Source organism: Corvus moneduloides, chromosome 2, assembly GCF_009650955.1.
Source record: "Corvus moneduloides isolate bCorMon1 chromosome 2, bCorMon1.pri, whole genome shotgun sequence".
NCBI classification, from domain to species: Eukaryota; Metazoa; Chordata; class Aves; order Passeriformes; family Corvidae; genus Corvus; species Corvus moneduloides.
In genome coordinates, this window is record NC_045477.1 from 24,894,001 (window position 1) to 24,914,398 (window position 20,398).

The window sequence follows — 20,398 nt, forward strand, 5'->3', positions numbered from 1 at the left end:
CCCAAAATGAGGTAAGAGCTGTGGCTTGCTGGCACACCGTATTTCATTAATCCTAGAAGCTTGCTTCTTCTCCCTAGTGTGGCTCTGGCAGAGAATTGTGGGTTTGGGTCTGCTGAAAAAAAAAAAAAAATCATTTGGAATTACAACAACAATTTAAAAACCCCAAATAATTATCCCTGCTTCAGTGCAACCCAGTATATATCATTGATAATGCTGTAAAATCTCCAAGTTAAAGTAATCATTTAAACAGCAGCTTCACCAGGCCCTAAAGGGCTTCCTTCTTGCGTTTTCATCACTCTAGCCTCTAAATATCATCCACCCCTTCCCAAAGGGTCAAAATACCCCCACTCCATCTCCACAGCCTAGGCTGTAGCTGCTGTGCTGCTTTCTGAGGCAGAATGGGAAGCACATTTTTGAGACCCTGTCTCTGGTGCATCCTCCTCCTCACCCCGTGCAGCCGCCACCCTGGCATTGGTTGCAGACAGCCTGGGGAAGCCGTGCCGGGGCTTTCCAGGCAAATGCCGCCTCTCAGCAGCGGGGCCCGTCTGTTCGCCCGAGGAGAGAGGGCGGAAAGCTTAGGGCCGAGAGCTGCTGGAGTGACAGGCACAACATAAACTGCGATGAGTGTTATAGCAACATGCTGGGTAATCAATGCACTGAGTGGCGCTGCCTCGACAGGAGGAGGAGCAGGAGTCACGGGCACTGGGAATCAGAGCACCAAGGCCTGAGCGAGGCAGAACAGGCCGTGAAATCTCCAGACTTGCTTCGCCAGGATAGAAGATGTGGATGCCTGAGCCTCACTCTCCTTTTCACTCGCTTTCCCACCCATCAATAGGAACAAGCCCTAATACTTTCAAGAAGGAAAAAAAATATGTCTCTGTCCAGATGGAGCGTTCCTCGGAGCCTACAAAGGCACGATTGCAAGGAGCGCTGTTTTGGCCCAGTGCTGCGCGGTAGACTGGCAGGCAATGGAGGAGAGAGTACAAGCAGCAGGACTTTTTCCTGGCTCCTGCCCTCCCCCTGCCTGCATGCTGCCAGATCTCCCAGCCTGTCATGAAATCCAGGGACCAGGAATGATGGTGGGCAGCCCTCTATCCTGTCCAAGGCAATGGTTCCTGCTGAAGGTCCAAAAGCATTCTCCTGCAGCAGAAGCATCATCCCCTCCCCTCCCTCCTGGAGCACAGCTCAGCCCCATTGTCTGCATTTGCATGTGGGGAAAATGAGGCTGGAGGAGGAGTGTGAGGATGACCTGGGTTTCTTTCTCCACATCCAACTGTTGCTAAAAATCTTCAGGTGCCAAACTTGGCCGTGTTTGTTTACAAGGACACAAGGAAGGGTAACGGGACATGGCAGCAAGATCTTCTGTCCTTCTGTGTCTGTGGTTTGAAATGGTGCAAGATCAACAGTTCCCAAGTTCCTACAGTGATCATGCAAGGCATGCCCATCACCATTCACTGACCCTCTCGTTAGCCACATCAGAGATGTCAAAAAATTAAACCTGCAACCATAAGGGAAAGAATAATGGATGGATCACAAATCATTTATTAGCTTTCACTGAGGCTGATGGTAATGCTTCCAATAAGCCTAATGAAAAGCATTTGACTGTCTCTGTGAACTTGATTATTGATTATTAGTGAACAATAAGAGTCCATTGATATCTTGCTGATGCCATGCTCCTATTGCTTTGCAGTTAAAATGTCAGTTAACATGCCATTTAATATTCTATTAGTATTGAATTAGCACTTATTACACTGTGAAAATCATCACCATAAATCCTTATTAGAGCATGATCCATTCATCTGGGTGGCATCTCTGACAGACTAAGAGGGTGTGTGTGCGGAGACAGACACACTGAGATGCATCATCCATGTGGATGCATGTTCAGAGCATGCCAGGACTTGGAATTTCCACCTTTGTACATTGATTTTCCCTGACAGCTTGAGAGGAACAGGTATGGTGAACAGAGAGCTCAAATCCATTTCACTTACTCTTCCCATTTTCCTCTTTTCTTTGTCCTCTCTCCTTTCTTTTATTTTGGTAGCAGCTGCTAACTTATTTCAGGGGCAGTTGCAAGGTTGTCTGACTGTAGCTATTGACCACTGCCCTAGGGCTGACCTGGATGTGTGTAAGACAGGTTATGACACATTTTCTCTTTGACAGAGAGGAAGGAGGGTCCCTGGTTGAGCCTACCCACAGGAGCAAGAGGACAAGGCTTTGTTCTGACCACACCACTGAGCTGTTACTGACAAGACACCACACAGGGGCATATTTGCTACCCTAACAGAGAGTTACAATGATCAGGTGCAGGGCAGAGCTGCAAAGTGCTCGCTGTAGCCTGGTGGGGATTGGAAAGCAGCCTGGTGGGGATGGTGTGGTGCCCTGGATCTGCTGGAGTCCAGGAACACTGATGGCTGTTCAGGGGGAATTTCAGAAGTGACTGAGAAACTTCAGCTCCCACTGACTTCAGCTTCTGCTGTTAATCTGCTTATCTTTTCACCACCAAAATACCTGACCCCTGATTCTTGGTGCTGTTACAACTCTTGCATTTGAAAGACGGCTCTTGACCCTAAGGCAGCCAGCTCTGGAGGCAGTCTAGGTGTTCCTACAGAGCGTCTTCTCCCAGCCCTGGAACACACTGCCCTCCCTGGGTCCTGGCTTTCACTGGTGATTACAGCCTAGGATGGCCAGTGGAACTGGAGCAATGCCTCATCGTAGTGGTGCTGGTTTCCACATGTAAGTGGCTGCTTACGGACTCCTCTGCATCTTTCATTTTGACAAGGAGTAGCTTTTTTAAAACAACTCAGATCACACCTGAGAGTTCGCCTCAGGGACAAGTGTCTGCCTGGCCAGGAGGGTGGGCTCTGGCCTGAGGGCCAAATTCTCACTCCCCTTCCTTGTCTGGACAGTGTCAGTAAAGGACAGGATCTGTTGGGCTGCTCCCTAAAGCAAATGTTTGTCAGATCAGACAGAGCTGCTTACAGCTTGGCCAGCAGCATGGCATGCCTCGCATGGATGCCCACGCAGCTTGGCTTTCCTCCTGCCCACAAGTAACCCCAGAACAACTTGGACAGCATCCATGGGCATGCCAAAAAGGAGTGGGTGTGAGGTGCTGGCCATAATGGTGGGGTCACATCACAAGGAAAGGCAGCTGCAGCACAGCATGAATGAAATGCATTCAAATAGAGGAACTTGGAAAATGTCTGACCCATGCTAAAAGGCTGTATGAAAGCCTACTGTCAAATATTTGTCTTATCTTGAAGCAATAATCTTTATCCTCTCTCTTTTTTCCTTCAAATACAACACATTCATGAATAGTGAATAGGACACAGTCCTGTGCAATGTGATCTAGGAGGGCCCTGCTCAAGCAGGAAGGTTTGACCATATGACCTCACCTTACCCATTCTGTGATTCTGTAATAGTGGTGGCAAGAGGTTCTGGGTTATTTGGATGCTGGAACACTGTGGGCAGAGCTCTGAGAGGTGAAGGAGCAACAGCTCTGGAGACTGAGTTTTCCTGTTTATCTGCAAAGCAAATGTGGTGTGAGCTGCAGCAGGGAAAACCTGCTCTCAGCCTGTCTGAGCCCAGCCCTGGGGGGTACAGCTGCCAGGGTTAAAGAGGAATTATGTCTCCCTGTCTTCTTCAGCCCTGGTCCTCTTGAATGAGACAGCTGAGAGTGAGCAGGATGTCTCCTCAGTGGCATCTCCTCATCTTTTCTGTGCAAGTCTCATTCTGGTGGTAGGAAGTGGTACAGAGTAGGTGCCTTTGCCAAAAATGCGTTTGTCTTCGCAGCACCTACTCTGCTCTCCATCAAGAAACTTGTCAAGTTACAGTTGCAATGGGGTTGGTCCGTCCTCTGACTTGTGAAGGTTGGCACTCAGGGCCGTGGCAGTTGCTGGTCTTCCTGCTGGTTGTCTGCTTGCTGCCCCTGGCTGTCATTCCTCCTCTCCTGTCCACCTGAGATGTTCACAGGACATGCTGCATGTGTCACAGGGATGACAGTGATGCTCCCACAGCCTCTCATTCTTCAGCCTGAGATCTGCACTTGCCTGCACAAACAGGCAGATGTGCATCAGCAAGTGTGTGTGTATGTGTTAGGAGGGTGATGTTTGAGCAGTGAATCCCTCTTTACACAAAATTATTTCTGGTCAGAGGGATACAGATGGGAGATACTCCATAGTTTCCTCTCCTTGTGCTGCTGAAACCGAGGGATGGAGGACCTGCGCCCCGAGCTGACAAAGCTGGAGCCGTGAACCTTTGCCCTCCAGGCTGGAAGGGGTCTGGGAATGTAACTCTTGTATACTCAACTTTTGAAGGTGAGGGAGAAGCATGGGAAGAACTACTCCTGACCTTTCTCATTGGCAGGATTGGAAGGGATTTGGTGATCAAGATCTCTTGTGGCCTTCCAAATTAATTTTTGGCGCATGTGTAGGCCACCAAACAAAAGGAAGAGAGAACAAGAGACATGTCTGCCCCTAATCTCGTGGGTTTATGAACCAAAGGTTCCTGAAACTCTTCAAAAAATCATTGTTAAATACATGTCCAAGGGACAGCAATGATGAGAAGATACTATGGTTCACTGGTAAGGCAGGAGTGTGCTGTGAAGTTTCTAAGCAAAATAGTGAAGAGAAGGGACAAAAGGGAGATGATGGAGAGGGTTGTTAATCACCCCCTTACCTGTCTCATCCTCTGCAGGTGTTATGTAGAAGACAGAAGCTCCAAGGTGGCCTGGTTAAACCGTTCTGGCATCATTTTTGCTGGAGAGGACAAGTGGTCCCTGGACCCTCGAGTAGAGCTGGAGAAGAGAAACCCCCTGGAATACAGCCTGCGGATCCAGAAAGTGGATGTCTACGATGAGGGGTCCTATACGTGTTCAGTGCAGACACAGCATCATCCCAAGACTTCCCAGGTTTACTTGATCGTGCAAGGTAAGCAACATGCCTGATAGGAGAGCAAAGAGCAAGAGACACAGTGGAGGGACCTGTATGTTCCTAGGAGAAGCTCCAGAGTCAGTAGCCTGTGTGTCCCTTACGTTTACACAGGAGCCACCAGGACTCTTCCCTTCCACTGCGGCATAGCGTGATTTTACTCTGCTGTCAGGTTGTCCTTTTAAAAGTGGTGACAGAGCAGGGGACACCAATGATGCCAAGCCATATTCTAGTATAATGCAAACCTGGCTCCTGCCTCTGGTTGTTTTGGCATTGATGGGAAAGCTTTGTTTATAATGACAGTCTTCAGAACATTGTGCCTTCTCTCTTCCCAGAGAGCCCTCTGGTTTCTTCGCCTCCTCCTTCCTCAGGTTTCCTTTCTTTTTTCTTGCGTCAACAACCTGCTGTGCTGGTTTTTTGGCTTTCCATAGCCAACTCTTTGCAAGGCTGGGGAATTCATTTTCCTATGAGTTTTTCCATGCTGGGTCATTGGTTCACAGGGAGCGCTGTCACTAGGCATGTGTGAAACCTGGTACCTGAGGGCCCTGCCACATACCTTATGATGCCCTCTCCTTTTTTAACTACCCTCCTCCTGTGTGTGTTATAGGGAACAGGAAACTTGGTGAACCAGCACTTCCTATCTGTCTGCCTGCATTTATGGCATAACAGAGAGTAAACACTTTAAAGAGTTCATCAGTTAGTTACTGGTAAGGGCATTACTGAGTTTACTTGTTCCATCCTGTCCAGACCAGGATACCAAACAAATGAGTTTACCCAGTTTTGTTTAGTTTTGCTTTTAACCTTCATGCCATTTTGTCTATATGACTATTTATATAAAATATTTAAAGAGCAGCTTAGGTGATAGATATGGATGAATGTGTTTGATACGTATTACAGATATGTTCAACTTCTAGATTATCCTTCAGGCAGGAATTTGCTATTTCTCCTGATTTGTCTGGTAACCCATAAGGCTGCAGATTTTATTTCCCCCAGCAAGTTTTTGAATCGCTCTGATTATAAATGCACGCAGCAAGAGACTTTTCCTCTTGCTGGTACTACTTTGCAAATGGGGGGGCTAAGTAGCATCCCAAGTGTTTATCTGCAAGGTGAAGGAGTCTGCACTTGTGGTCAGAGGTGATGCTTTACACGCAGGTGTAGTGAGCCAGAAGGCTCCTGGTTGGTTTTTTTGCACAGAATCCTCCCCCAGCAGCAAGAAGAGCGGCCCACGCCCGCACACGGAGCAGCTCTGCCGGCTTGGCTGAGTGCTTGCTGTGTGAAATGCATTCCCCAGCCCTCGAGGTGTACCCTGCCTCGCTGCTCGCTACAGCAGAGCAGAGCCAGCCCTCTGTAGGTGGTTTATTACTGGTGAAATCTCACAGCATACAATTTCCATTTACCTGTCAAGTAAAATATAGGGACAAATGAATTCTAGAGCCGTGCATATGTATTATTAATTTTATTTGTGCCTATTAGATATGGGCCTAAGCAGCAAAATTGAGTTCTCTAGCTGAGCTTTCACTTAAATACATGGGTATCTGGCTCTGAACTACTGCCACCTTTCTGAGAATGAGAAAATTTAGGTTTTGACACACCTGAACTCTGGATGCCTGTAAATAAGGTATCTGTGGGTAATCTTTGTTCTAACACCTGTCATGGATTTCATAGAAGACCCATTGAGATATTGTGCTTACTGTAATCCTGTAATTAGGTGAAACTCATAGCTTTAATTTTTCTAAAACTAAATTTAATCTGGGAAAAAAGTGAAGGAAAATATAAATACAAAATCCTTTACAATTTGGAAGAGTTAGTCTTATTTTAAATATGTTTTAAAAATAATCTTAACTAATAAAACTAATTCAGTACAAAATAATATATGTTAGAAAATAATCCCTGTAGTCTCAGAGTATTATTTTCTTATATTGATTGCTATTTTTCTAAGCTTTGCAGGCTGTCTGCCTGAAAAATAGTCTGTTGCTAGTACAAATTAAAGGAGTTTGGATATTGAGTCATGCTAAACTATTTAGTTTTATTTATTTAATGTAGTTTATTTACTTCTCTTGTTTTCGTGTTCATACATTTCAAAACATAGGCGATTTGAAGCTCTGAGAATTCCAAATGTAAAAATAAATAATTAAGAAAAAATACAGCTCATAAAACATTAAATGACAGAATGGTCAACTGGTCTGCCTGGTAATCTGGGAGGAGAATTTCTGGAATGATGGTCAGTGATCTCCTTTGAACAAGCTCAGGGAAACAAAAACAAACCAGGATCAGAGACTTATTGCTAGCTTTGTGCACACGGTTGATGCCTGGATTTGCCAGTGAAGGATACTGCAATGACAGCTGCTCCTGCCCTGGAGAAAATGGGCTGTTTTAGGGCCATGCCCAGGCTTCCTGTTCTGCTCACTCAGTGTTGCCACTGAGAGATATTTCTGCTCCCCACTACCAAAGACAAGTCCTTAATCTCTCCCAGTTCAACTCCCTCATCTGTCTAGCCCCTGTGAGAACACAACTTCTATTACCCCTAGACACAAATGGGATAGATATATCAGAGACTAGTAAGTGAGTAGGCAGATCCTAGAGTGCTGTTGGAGCCCTTAAAACCGGAGACCCAGTCCATGTCCACAATGCCACCTGAAGAAGGCAGGCTTTGGTGTATCCTGAGGGTTTGCTGTGTTTAGATCACTGCAGTCTAATGGAGTTGCAATCTAGGACCAGGTCCTTTCCAGCCTTGAGAAAATCAGCTTTCCCTGGGGTGAGCTCTGCTTGGTGAACTCTGCTGGCCAGAGCTGTAGAAGTATATCACAGAAAGAGGGACGTCACCTCTCTAATGTATGTGCCCAAGTCCTTTAGTGTTTCCAAAGGAAGAGCCAGTTCTACTTTGTCAGCCAGCACCAGTCTCTGCAAAAACAGTCTACTTGGTCTGCTCCTTTCCTCTCGTGTGTATGTTCACGGATAAGATCCCTCTCAACTGGGCATATTGCTGTTGGGGCTTTAGGAGCTCTCCTGCGTTTTTTTTTTCTCCTGTTAAAGGAATTTTCCCCATACATGTTGCTAGGGGGACAAATTGCTGGGTACTTCAGAAAAACAAAAGAGGTGGCTATAGGGGTGGGGTGCATCTGGCTACTCTTGTTTCACCCGGGTGTGTGGGCAGTCGGTCCCCAGCGTTTGGACAGAGAGAGAGGCTGCTTTCTTCAGCTGCTTTTCCTTCTGCTGGACAAGCCCCGGGATCCCAAAGCCCACCTTCCCTGCCCTGCTGGAAGCCGGGCTGTGGCCGCTCTGCCCCGCCATTGTTTCGAGCCTTTGCTACGTTGTAGCCCTGCTCGCCCTGCCTGCCCAGACCTCCGGGGGGTTCCCGTTTGGATACATCTCATCTGCCACCCGGGATTTGTGCTCGTCCCTGCCGTTCCAGCCTGCTGTTCCTGAGGGTCCGGCCGGACACCGGGATCAGCTGCCCAAGGGTTTGTGAAGCCTTTGTTCCATCCCTTCCCGGGATCCCAGGGCACCGGTGCCGCGTGCTCCCCGAGCTCGCTCCGGAGCGCCCCCTGCAGCCGCGGGGGAACCATCGCACCTGCCCTGCTCACCGGGAGCCGCCAGCGCCCCTGCCGGCTGCGAGCGGAACTGCACCCGAGGGGAAAGGGCCCGACAGCCGAGAGGGCTGGGGCTGGGTTTGTGATTGCTGTTACTGCCATAGTTGTTGTTGTTTTGTTTGACTGGTTATACACATATAGATATATAATAGTAAAGAACTGTTATTCCTATTTTCCACATCTTTGCCTAAAAGCCCCTTGATTTCCAAATCATAATAACTCGGAGGGAAGGGGGGTTGCATCTGCCATTCCAAGGGGGGCTCCTGCCTTCCTTAGCAGACACCTGTCTTTCAAACCAAGACAATTGCAGAGGTCTAAAAGGGGCGTAATGAAATGACACTTAAGAAAAAAATCAGAACTTCATGGATAGCTTAAAGTAGAAAAAGTTGTCCTCCTAAGTCTTTCCTGCTTTTCAAACATGAAGAAAACTCTGCTAGTAGAAGTAGGCATTCACTGCCAAAAGATTCATTAGTACAACTGTGACCGTCTCTTCTGTCTTTCTGACCCCGGTGGGCAGCACTGCTTGCAGTCCACTAGACTGGAAGTGGCTGCCCAGCTCAGCTGCTACCAGGTGCTGTGGTACTGTGCTCTCTGCACTGGGGTGAATGCAGCAAGAGACTGCTCTGAGCTACCACCTCACTCAAAGCATTTTGTGCTGCTTCAATTTGGGTGTAATAGCCCCTTGTGAAGCTTTCTGTTTTACTACCCCAGATATTTCTGCTGGTGTCTGATCAAAAGAGTGAACACTTGAAAGGACTTGCAAGAGATCTGGTCCTTCCCCATGCAGTGAGACAAGATCAGCTCTACAGTGGCTGCCCCCACCAGGTACTTTTTGAAGATGCCCTGTGCCCGCATAACTAGTGCATGTCCATTATTTCACTCTCCTTGCATCTGGAGAGATTTTATTAATGTATGATCCAAATTGATTTTGCTGCCAATTATTTCTGGTCCTTCCAAGACACAGAGTTGTTATTACTCCTTCTCTTCCTCAAAACTACCTTTTATCTGCCTGAAACCCCTTAATTCCTGTGTCTCAGAGATCTCTAGTCCAGCTTAACAGGCTCACTGCTTTCCACAGGTCGTATTTTTCAGCCCCTGTGGCATATATATTTCACTACTGTCTGATTTGTCTACATGTTTCCTTTAAATGTACTATCCAAAACCAAAACAAGAGTTCCAGTTTAGGATTCAGTCATGCAGATACAAGTACCAGCCATGTTTTGCATATCACACTTCACTTACCTAACCCCAGAATGAAATGAGATTTACCTTCTTTATACAAGTGCCTCGCTGCTTTCACTTATTCAGTCTTTCTGCCTTTCTAATCCTCTCTTACTGGTCTGCAGCTCATTCTTCTCTTTTGTATTTGAACATTAATTGTTTTCCCCCCCTTCCTGAGAATACTGCATTGTGCTTGCTGCTGTTGGAGGCCATCTGGTTGGTTTCTCCATGGAGACCGCTTCAGTTTACTTATGATCCTGGGCTCTAAAGCACTTGCAACTGCCCCCAAGTTAGTGTCATCGACAAAAGTCAGGTGCCTTCTTTCTGTTCCATCATGAAGGTGTTAATTAAAGTATTGAAAAGATCAGGACACAAAAGCAGGCTGTGGCAGCAGCCCACTAGACCCTTTGTACCTGGTGGAGAGTGATCTGTTGATTGCAGCTCTTTGAAGCATCCTGATAGTGATTTAACATCCCCCATATTCTCTTAGCTTGTTGAAGACTGTCAGGTCTTCTTAAGTCAAGATATATCACATAATCACACATATTGCTTCTGCATTATCTGCTATGCCAGCTATCCTACAAAAAAGGGGAAATGAGGCTGAGGTGGCATGATATGTGTTTGCCAAAAGTACATTGCTTTTTTTTCCCGTTTACTCCGTTATTATCTTCTCGGTGCTTATAAATGGGATGTTTAATCATTTGTTCCAGTATGTTGAGTGACTTGTTCCAGGAGAATTGAGTCGTAACAGGGACACAGTGGCTGCCCTGTTCCTAGCATTACCTTGGGTTCTTGTTCTTTTAGGGCTATATCCTCAAGCCCTTCTCAGTCTTAGATAACGATTAAGAAATTCCTATAGTCCTTATTTGTCTCATCAGGATGACAGGCACAAGGGCACAAAGATCTTAGCATGCATGGGGTTTAAAAATTTCTGCAATAAAGACCTAGCCCTATCCAAGTCAATCTGGAGGAGTAACTCTACTAGGAGGAGGCAAATGGTTGCTGTCCAGAGCCTTTATGGATAGGTATCATTGTTAACAGAGGCAGTCGGGAACTTTTCAGTGAAAAAAAAAAAAGCATTCCACTGGTTTTGAATTTGATTAAAATTTAATCAGGAAGGTTTTACAGGTCTGAGGTGGTTTTTCTGGTCAAAATCTGTGAAGACATTACCACAGCCTGTCTAAAACCTAACCATACTTAGCTGAGGTATGAAGAGCTTCACATTCACATTTTTGCTCACAGCCTGGGACTCCTGCAGACTCACTAACGTTTCTTGTGATTCCCAGTTATTGGTTGTAAAGAATGTGGGCTCTCCATTTGTTTAACGTTTCTTTCATTAAAAAAAAAAAAAAAAAAAGAAGGGCTTTGTTATTTTGGAAAATTTGGAAATGTCAGCAGCAAATGATCACAAAGAGGATTGCTTGTTTACTGGCCAGCCCTAATCACAACCCAAAGTCAAGTGCATAGCAGCTAAGGCCAAATCCTACAGTTTTCTTTCTAACTGATAGGCATCAGTGTGGGAAAAGAAGTACAGAGTGTAGCCTTTCTCCATTATGAATTGCCTTTGTAGTGCTCCTTGCTTGCAAAGATTCAGACTCACTGGTCATTGTTTCAACGTGATATAAAGATGTATTTGTTGTTGCTGGGATTTAACCATAGAGAGTTTATTATTAACTCTATGAGTAGATTAGCTGTGCACCCTCTCAGTCCACTGTGCTGAAATTAGACTTTGTGCTGGTGACTGGTACAGCACAGAGAGATCCTTTACCCAGACAGGCAGCTGAAGCTAGTCTGGTTTCCCCAATACAAACTGCTCTGCCAGCAAGGCCCTTGGTAGGACCTGGGCCTAGGGCTGAGGAGGGAGGGTGTTGTCCGCCATCCCTGGAGGTATTTGAAAAGTGTGTAGATGTGCCACTTAGGGACATGGTTTAATGGTGGACTTGGCAGTGCTGGCTTAACTTGATGATCTTAGAGGGCTTTTCAAACCTAAATGATTCTGTGATTCTGTGATCCACCCAGCTCTTGCCCTCATTTCTGAGGACAGCAATAGGGAAAGGTGATGCTTTGGACTTTGGGATTGTGAGAAATATTTCTGAGCAGAACTGATGCAAGGCACTAGAGTGTGTTTTCTAGGAGCCTGAAATCAGATTTTAAGTGGAGGTAACTCCTGCTGGTCACCAGCTTGGGACCCGAGACAGACTGAGGTTCTTCTGACCAAATGTAGGTGTAGCTATTGCTGTGGGTCGTCTTGGACTCCCTTTGTCATAAGCGAGGAGAAGAGGCTTTTCTCAGGCAAAGTCCAGCTCATCCTTAAGTAACCATCCAAAATTCATGAGACAAATTGAATGGTGGAAATTTCATCATCCCTCCACTGGCTGTAGTGGGAAGCCCAGACTGAGCAGTCCTTCTGGAGCCATGCATCCTTTTAACTTTTCCACACCACTTTCTGACAATCCTCACTGGTGTTTATTCCTGCCAGAATATAGCATTGGTGGCTGTCATTGCTTGTTGTGGGGTGCTGAGAGACTGGAGCCAGGCTAGTCTTGAGCTCAGCAGATCTGTGGTGGGAGCCCACCTTCCCATGGCATTCCTGGCCTCTTTGGCCAGTGCTGGAAGCTGAGCAGTTTGAAGAGAGCTGAAGCTATTTTTCCTTCGCTAGCTAGACCGCAAGGATGTTGGAGTCAGATGCTGTTCTCTGAGAAATGCTGGCTTCCCTGCTTTGTGGGCACAGAGCCCAGAAGTCGGAGGGATCTTTCTGAGCACTAACACTATAGCGTTTTTCATTCCAGGGAGCGTGCAGTAGGTAAGAGCAAGCACAGACCACTCTGTCTTTTTCGGGACATAGAGCCAATGGGAAAATGACAGTGTATTTGGCATGCTGTTGCAAAGAATAATGAGATAACATGGGAATATGAATTTTCTAGGAGGAAGGAAGAAAGGTTATTTTACTGGGAATGGTGGGGGAGGAGAAATAAAAGATTGAAGGGAGGAGATAAATTCAGGTTACTACAGGGACTGAAAGAGTGAAGTCCCGTACATTTGGAAGGGAATGACAGCAGTTTGGTGGGGAAAATAAGCTGAGAGAGCAGGGGGTAGTCCTGGGCAACTGAAGCATGTCAGATCTTGCTGCACCACTTTGCTGTTACCATGGACCATAATCTCCTACCAGAAAAATAATTCCAGAATGTCAGGCACACAATAGTATTGGTGGAAATTTTTCTAGGTTTTCTGTGCTGGTTTGTTTTGGCAAAATCATGATGTGCAGGAAAAGGCACCTGGTGTTTCATAGGTTACCAAGGAATTTCCTTTCACTCCCTATCTAGTATTTTTATTGCCTCCCCATGGTGTCCTGGTGCCTCTTAACTTCTGTTTTCCTATCTCCAGGCATGGTTGGAATGATACCATGCAGCATAGGCTTTGGCTCTGTCATATTGGTTGGAGCTTAGCACTTCTTAGTGCATAAATCAAGAGGTTTTTCTGGAAATATTTTGGTGCTTGCTTTGCAGGTGCAGGCAGGAGACAAAAACAGAATACTTCAAAAAATGCTTACTCATTTTGGAGAAAGAAGTATAGCACAAAATACGTGGAATGCTTTCCTATGGCTGGGAGGAAGGATCTTGATACAATGATCCAAGTCCTTAGTGATATAAATCAGCTTAGTTTGAGTGGACTATTCAGAGTGGTGTCAGCTGGTATTGTGTGATTTTGTCTGATCAGCTGATTCTAGATTCAGAGCAGTGCTTTGAAAGGTTTTGCCTTGTTATTTCTCAGTCTGATGGTCTCAGTCTGTAGTCGCAAGTCTTAGCTCAGACTGTAAGACAGGGGAGTAGGGACAATATTTTTCTCTCAGCTCCAAACACAGCAAGAACTTTGTCCCACTACTAAGTCTGCTAGCCCTTGGGAGAACACAGATAACCATTAGCTGCGAGACTGCACATATCAATCCACTTTAAAGCCAAGTGTGTTCCAGCTCCCACTGCTGAAAAAAAAACTGTGGTAGCACAACAGTTGCCTCGACTTGTTGTGAGCCTTGAAATTTGACCCCATTGGCCCACAACAGGATATGTGCCCTTGGATGTCCTAAGTCATAGGTTCCCATTGCCTGTTCTCTCCATGATGGCCAGTGTCTTGTCAGTAGCTATTTTTTTTTTTTTTTTTTTTTTTTTTTGCCACATCCTCTTGAGATTTCTTTGTAGAAAAGAACTGTTGTTATAATTAGGAATCAATATCTTATTCATTTTACATGGCAAGCCTGTAACTGCTTAGTAGCTTGAAAATGAGCAAAAAAAAATTCAAAAAAATCTGATCTGAAGCTTTGGCTTTCTAACAGAAAATAATGAGAAAAGAGATATAGCTTGTCTCCATTAGAAACTTTAGGATCAGTTTGTCTCTTTACTTGCAATGTGGGTGAAAGCTAAGGTTAATCATATTCCACATTTCTGTGTCTCAGATTAATCTTTCCTGTAGCTTTACAAGAAGGGTGCCCTCTTGACTAAAACCAGTCAAGAGGTCTGAAGGTGGGAGGCAATAGGACCTAGAATATGCAGCTGTGCTAACCCAGGCCTTGCAATTCCAGCCTTAGTGGAACAGTGTGTTCCTTTTGCCTGTTTTTCTTATTTCATCGGTGCCGGTTGAGTCAATACTGCCAATCTGCCATGCTCAAAACTCCACATGGGATGAAATTCCAGATTCCTGGGGTCCACCAGCTCATGTTCTTTGGTTTTGGCTGCTGTGTTACCATCTATAGTCATCATAGCTGTTTGTTAGTAGATGAAAACCTGGATCAAAATCTTGATTCCCCTGAAATTGAAGGAAATTTTGCTCCATTGGAGCCAAGATTTCATCTGAAATTGGAATTGGCTGGAAAGAGATTGTAAAATAAACCTAAATTGAGCCAGCAGTTCAAAAACAACATCAAGACTTATAGAAAGAAGCAAATTTCTTTCCTACCTTAAAAGCTTTCCATTTTATTCTTTGATATTAATTAATTACAGAAATAAAGAAATTGTCAGTTCAGGGAAGGGAATAAGGAGATAGTGTTTCTAAAATGAGGGTGGGGAAAAGAAAGAGGGCATCGTCCCTGTGCTGTGCCTTCCACCACATTCCTGTGTCTGCATGGTGCAGCTTGACCCCAGCTGAGCCACGGTAACTGTGTTTCCTACCATTTATCTCTATCCAGTGCTGGCCCTCATCACTCCTGAAGGGATCTGTAGTCTGTCCTTTTGGTGTGTAGGTATGCTATGCCTTGTAGGATAAGCCTCCTGCTGCTTTCCACAAAAACAACGAATGATAAATTGTATTAGGTAATAGGTTTTCAGGGTTTGGATTTTGGTGGTTTTTTCAGAGCTCCAGCTCATGTTTTTATCTTTAGAAACATTGAAATTTCTACCCCAGTACCAGGTCCTTTCACCAGAAAGTGAAGAAATACTCTGAGAAAATAATTACTTAATATCACATTTCCTGTGTAGCTGCTAAAATGTCAGTAGTTGGCTGCTAGGGAAAAAAAACTCCACCAACAAAGTAACAGAATAGTGGTTTCATTTAACAAAGCCCAAGATGTGATAGCTAAGGGGAAAAAATAACTTGCCAAATGTGCATACAACAAAATAGGCAAAAAGGAAACAGATACTTAGACATATGGCTTCCATTTACATTCAGACAGAGAGCACTTTCTCAAAACCCAACCACAGCTTTTGAAAATGCCTTTTTTTTAAAAAACAAATATTAGGTTTAAAAGTGTTAATTTCCAGCAGAAAATAAGAAAAAGGTTGCTCCTGGGAAGGGAACAAAGGTTGGTGTGAGCAGTCTGAGGGAACACAAGCACGTGGCCACTCTTGCTGGCAGTTCTGGGTCTCTACCTGCCACAGCTCAGGCTATCAGTGGGCAGAGCTGTGGTAGCAGGGACCAAGCCCTGCTTAAGAAGTCATGGTGGTGTGTGAAAGTCTGAAAATACAATCAAAAGATCCGATTGTTTTTCAAAAATGCATTGGGAGTGCCATCATTTGTCTGCCTCCCTTTTCGTGAGAGGGTCTTTGGAAATACCCAGATGGGAGTTGTGAGCTTTCCCAGTTCTGATATCAAAAGCCAGAGGCTACTGAGGCTTGAGCAATGCTGCTTTTAAATTTCCCTCCTTATTCATGTGTCAGATTTCCCTTACACTGTCTATTTGATGGTGTGGTCTTGTGCTTCACCAGCCTCTCATAAAATCTTCTAGGAATGTCTTAATTTATTATGTGGACACATATAAGAATGAGGAACAGTTCTTCAAAAATAAAATTTTTGGGGCTCCTCAAACAGAAAAGTCTACAACTGCATTTTTTCCCCCTTCCATGAAGGTTACCTTTAAAAAAAAATCTGTGGAGGAAAAAAAAATTGATAACTATGTAGGTCCTCTTTAATGAAGCAAGAATTGGATTTTGGTGATAAGTTTTAATTTAGGGCAAATAATTTAATTGGAATGATTCATTAATTTTGGGGTGCGTAAATTGGGCCTCTGGCAGCCTATTATCTTCTTTATTCCTTTCTGTGTCTTCTCTATCGGCAGCATAAGAAAAGCCTTTTGCCCTTAATAAGGTAAGGAGACACTCCCTTTGAATGTGCGGAGAAGGGACTGTCATGGTGCAAGGATTTGAACATAATGGCATCTCACCTTTAGGTGCCCTCAACTTGCGAGACACTCAGGCTGCAGGACCAGCGAGTTTGTTTTCACACTGTCTGGGCATGTGGATACTCAGCTCTGCATAGGGTGCAGGTGATGTGGTGGGCCTGGGGCATCTGGCCTCATCGTAAGAGAGGTTGGTAGCACTGCTTGGTGTTTTGAGAAAACTCCCTGCAAAGAGACCAGAGCTATGCCACCAGAAGATGTTCTGTGTTAGGGCTGGAGTACTGTAAACTGTGCTCTGAGTCAGTGGGTGACTGGGACATCCCCTCAGGTTTTGTTAACTGGGAGGATCAGCTCTCAGCTTTGGTATATAGCAAGTATGTCATTAATGTGTTATGGGTAGACAGGCAAAGTAAAAGAGTAAGGAGCCTTTCGCAGGGAGAGAAGCCAAGAAGCAAGATCCTAAGCCTCAATTCCACATGGCCCTCACGCAGGTGCTGCAGCAGCAGCTGTATTCTGGAGAGTCTCTTCAAAATGATTGTCCCCTTGTTAGACTGATGGGAATGTGACTTTTGGGTATGTTCCTGTTTTGAATGCGAAAAAAAAAAAAGAAAAAAGTCTTTGGGAATAAGTACAATAAATCTCCCCAAATAGCTACAGAACAGACTGTGCAAGGTAGAGGCCTTATGACCTTGACTATACAAATCCAGCTATGGTTTTAGGGATTATGACTGCATAGAGCTCCCAATTCACAATTTTACCCGAAAGATAATCCACTTGTTGACCTACAAAATGAGGTTAAGAACCAAAGTTCATAGGGAGATCACCCCTCATGATCCTGTTTGAAGGGAGTGTTAACAGGGTGGCAGTGACTGTTTCTCCTACTGTGTTTTTAACTATTTTGATTATGTTTCACATAATTCATGTCATGTTTGTATTCCAGGAGAATATTTATAGCTGTGTAATGCCTGTGGACCACCTTCAGAATTCAGGTAGACACCTTGGTTTTGCCTGTACATCCTCTGAGGATAGTATCAGGGAAAGCCCTGGACTCCAAGCTAGATGGCACAGACTGACTCATGTTTGTGGTATTTGATGGCACTACTTTTTGGAATGGCTAGAACATGTCCACACTACATTGGGCACTGGTGAGGAGGGCTGTTCTCTTCTCTGTTCCCTGTGGTGACCCTGTGGCCCTAAGACATGCTTCTTTTCTGGTTGCTTGGTTTGTTGTTTTCTGGTTAGAAGTGCTTAAAATAAAGCGAGGGCTAGGACACAGTCTGGCAGACTGGTGCTTTTATAACCTGATGCCAGAGTGTGTGTTCCATGGCACAAGAACATATGGAAGAATTTAAAAGCCTGGGGTCTGTGGAGTTGGTGTTGGAGGACTTTCGCTGGTTGAGGAAGCCAAACTTGGCATCATCTGCATGTCTGGAGTGTGCTGTCCATATCAGCTGTGCTTGCTCCTGCTCTGAGAGGGGATGCACTTGTTCATTTCGGGAAAGAGCCTGAGAGTGATCTCATGGTTGTGCCCATGGCTGCCCAAAGGACTGGAGCAAAACTAACAGACTGTGGCTTGCTCTCTGGAGCAAAAGAGAACAAACCACATTGGCAGTATAGGCTTTGCCGTTCAAGGTCATAAAAGGTTTATCTCTTTTTAACAAATCCAGAGGGTTGTGTGGTTCTGCTAAATAAATTGCACGGGGACCCTATCAGAGACAGGACTAAAACCCAGGTCCAGCGATAAACATCTGTCACTTAGTATTTTAAGTGTGACTCTCTGAAGGTGTTGCATCTCTTGTCCGTATGGACACTTACTCTTGCAAACAGAAGTGGTGCACTGCAGCTGAGATTCATCACACTTAATCTCAGACATCTGAGTGTTAGTAACACAAATCTAAACTAGTCATCTGGCCCTCATCTGTAGTCTGTTGTGAGAAGGTGGCATCTTACTCTTTCTGCTGTCTGCCTTGAGATAATGTGATAGATCATTCCCCAGAAGTCCTTTTTACTTTGGACTACATGAGGAATGTAAATTACTAATTTAGATTTACACAGCAAACTTTTCAATGTCTAAAATTTGATGACATGAATCCACTTAGTATGTCTTTGCAGGAAAGATGAAACCACATAAAAGACTAGTTCTAGACACTCTGTCATTACCCACAATCTGTGTTCTCAGCCGCATTGACAGGTCTTGACTATTCCTCTTGCCATAACCTGGACTGTGTGACATTAAATAGTATAACAATACCTTTTGTTTTAGTCTATAATCTGTTCTTTACTGGACAATGCTTTCAGTTATAATCCCAGACATATTTACCTGTCCTTGCAAAGGGCAGCTGAATTCCCCTCCAAATCTCTTACTTTAAGCCTGATATAAATTCATACAAGTTATCCCAGTGAAAGGTTAGAGTCTCCTTGATTGGATACTCTTGCCTGCTCTTTCCCATTGAGCCAGAGGGTAAAGGACTCCCCTGAAAAGATTTCTGCACTTCCTGCCACCAGCCCAGCACAGCCTGAGGCACAGACTAAATTTTTCACGAGACAAGTATTGCTATTCTAGCCCAAAGTGTTCCAGGGTACTTAATTTTTCTCCTAGATTTCCTGCTGCCCCATCTCTCTAGTTCTTGAGATCCTTTGAGACATCACTAGTGTTAGACCCAAGTGCTTCTTACTGTCTTCTTTCTTCTCCCTGGAGGTAAAACTATATAAGATTTTAAAAAAGAATTCCAGGTATTTATTGACTTGCAAATGCAGTTCTCAGGAGCTGCAGTGCCTATTGTGTATCAGTGCTGGGTGCTGCCATGCTTGTGTCCTTCTCCAGTGCTTCAAAGTCCATTACTTCCTATGAATTTCACAGTGTAATCCTCTTCTTCCTGGGGTTCAAGGGCACACTGTGGACTGGTCTCCCTTCCAGCCCTTTCCACTCCCTTAAAAAAAACCCAATAAAATTTCCACCTTCCAAAAAAAAAAACCGAAACCAAAAAACACCTCTCCATCTCCATTTATCTAATCATATTGGGTTTGTGGGCACGTTTTCTGACAGCAATTGCAGAAACTCTCGAGTCTGCACCTGAACAGCAGAAACTCCTCTCTTTGGCTCCCAGATCAAATCAAATCGGTGTTTATTTCATTGCCCTGATAAATTTTTTATTAACTGTATTAGAAGTCTGTGAGGAAGAGAGAAGAGAAAGAGAAGAAAAAAGCTGTTCAGGAATGTAGACTGGGCAAAGTGCCCACAATTAATGGGGTAGCAGCAACCAGCGGGTATTTGAAAATTCACCGGTGCCAAGTGCCAGGAGGTTTTTGCTGCCTGTGACAGCTGGTCATCATTATCGGACGACTGCTTCTGTGTACATCTTAGATCTGTGTCTTTGTCTCGGACCAAGTCACTCTCAGTTTCTGTTTTGCAGAGACATACTGAAGCAATTAGGGCATGTTGGATGATTGTAGGGATGAGTGAACAGTGTTGGGTAATATACAAAAATTACAGTTTCTCTTCTATGCTAGTCCTAATTCCCATATCTCAAGATGAGCTTAAACCACCGTCCCAGAGACAGGCCTCCCTCAGCATTGTATGAATTTGAATTGCAGTTTTGCAGCTCTATCCAACTGCTTGGTTATTCCTTATTCATTGCTGCTATAGGTCACTTGGCCTCTTCAGAGATTGTTACAGCCCATTCTGAGTGATACACATCTTGAAGGAAGCAAATCCCAACACCTGATGCACCATTTATGTTGCTAAGTGTCCGCTGTCCCACTAATGAAACAGTGAGCACATAATCTTGGTCAGAAGCTGCAAACTCATTGGAAGCTGCTGAGGGCAAACTGAGTCTACTGATATTGTGCCACCCAATTTGAGGAAGAGAATCTGTAAGGGTAAATTTCTTGTATGTATCTGCCAGAAAACCATCTAAGAGACAAAATGTCTCCTTGGGAATGCGGTAAATCCAGCAGAGAAGCCAAAGCAGAATAATTGATGTAGAGAAGCATCTCCGAATAGAAGGGTTAAGTACAATGCAGGCACATTCAGGTTGGAGGGAAGTGGCAATAGCATT

At 44.8% G+C, this 20,398-nt stretch overlaps 1 protein-coding gene across 3 annotated transcripts in view; it reads left to right on the forward strand.

Annotated features, from left to right (window-relative positions):
* Positions 1 to 20,398, forward strand: part of LSAMP (limbic system associated membrane protein) — a 1,003,861-nt gene that overhangs the window by 833,293 nt on the left and 150,170 nt on the right. For all 3 annotated transcript variants that reach the window (XM_032098511.1, XM_032098510.1, XM_032098512.1), the window contains one exon: positions 4,693 to 4,925. In XM_032098511.1, coding sequence (XP_031954402.1) covers positions 4,693 to 4,925 — 233 coding nt within the window. The remainder of the gene's footprint in view (positions 1 to 4,692; positions 4,926 to 20,398) is intronic.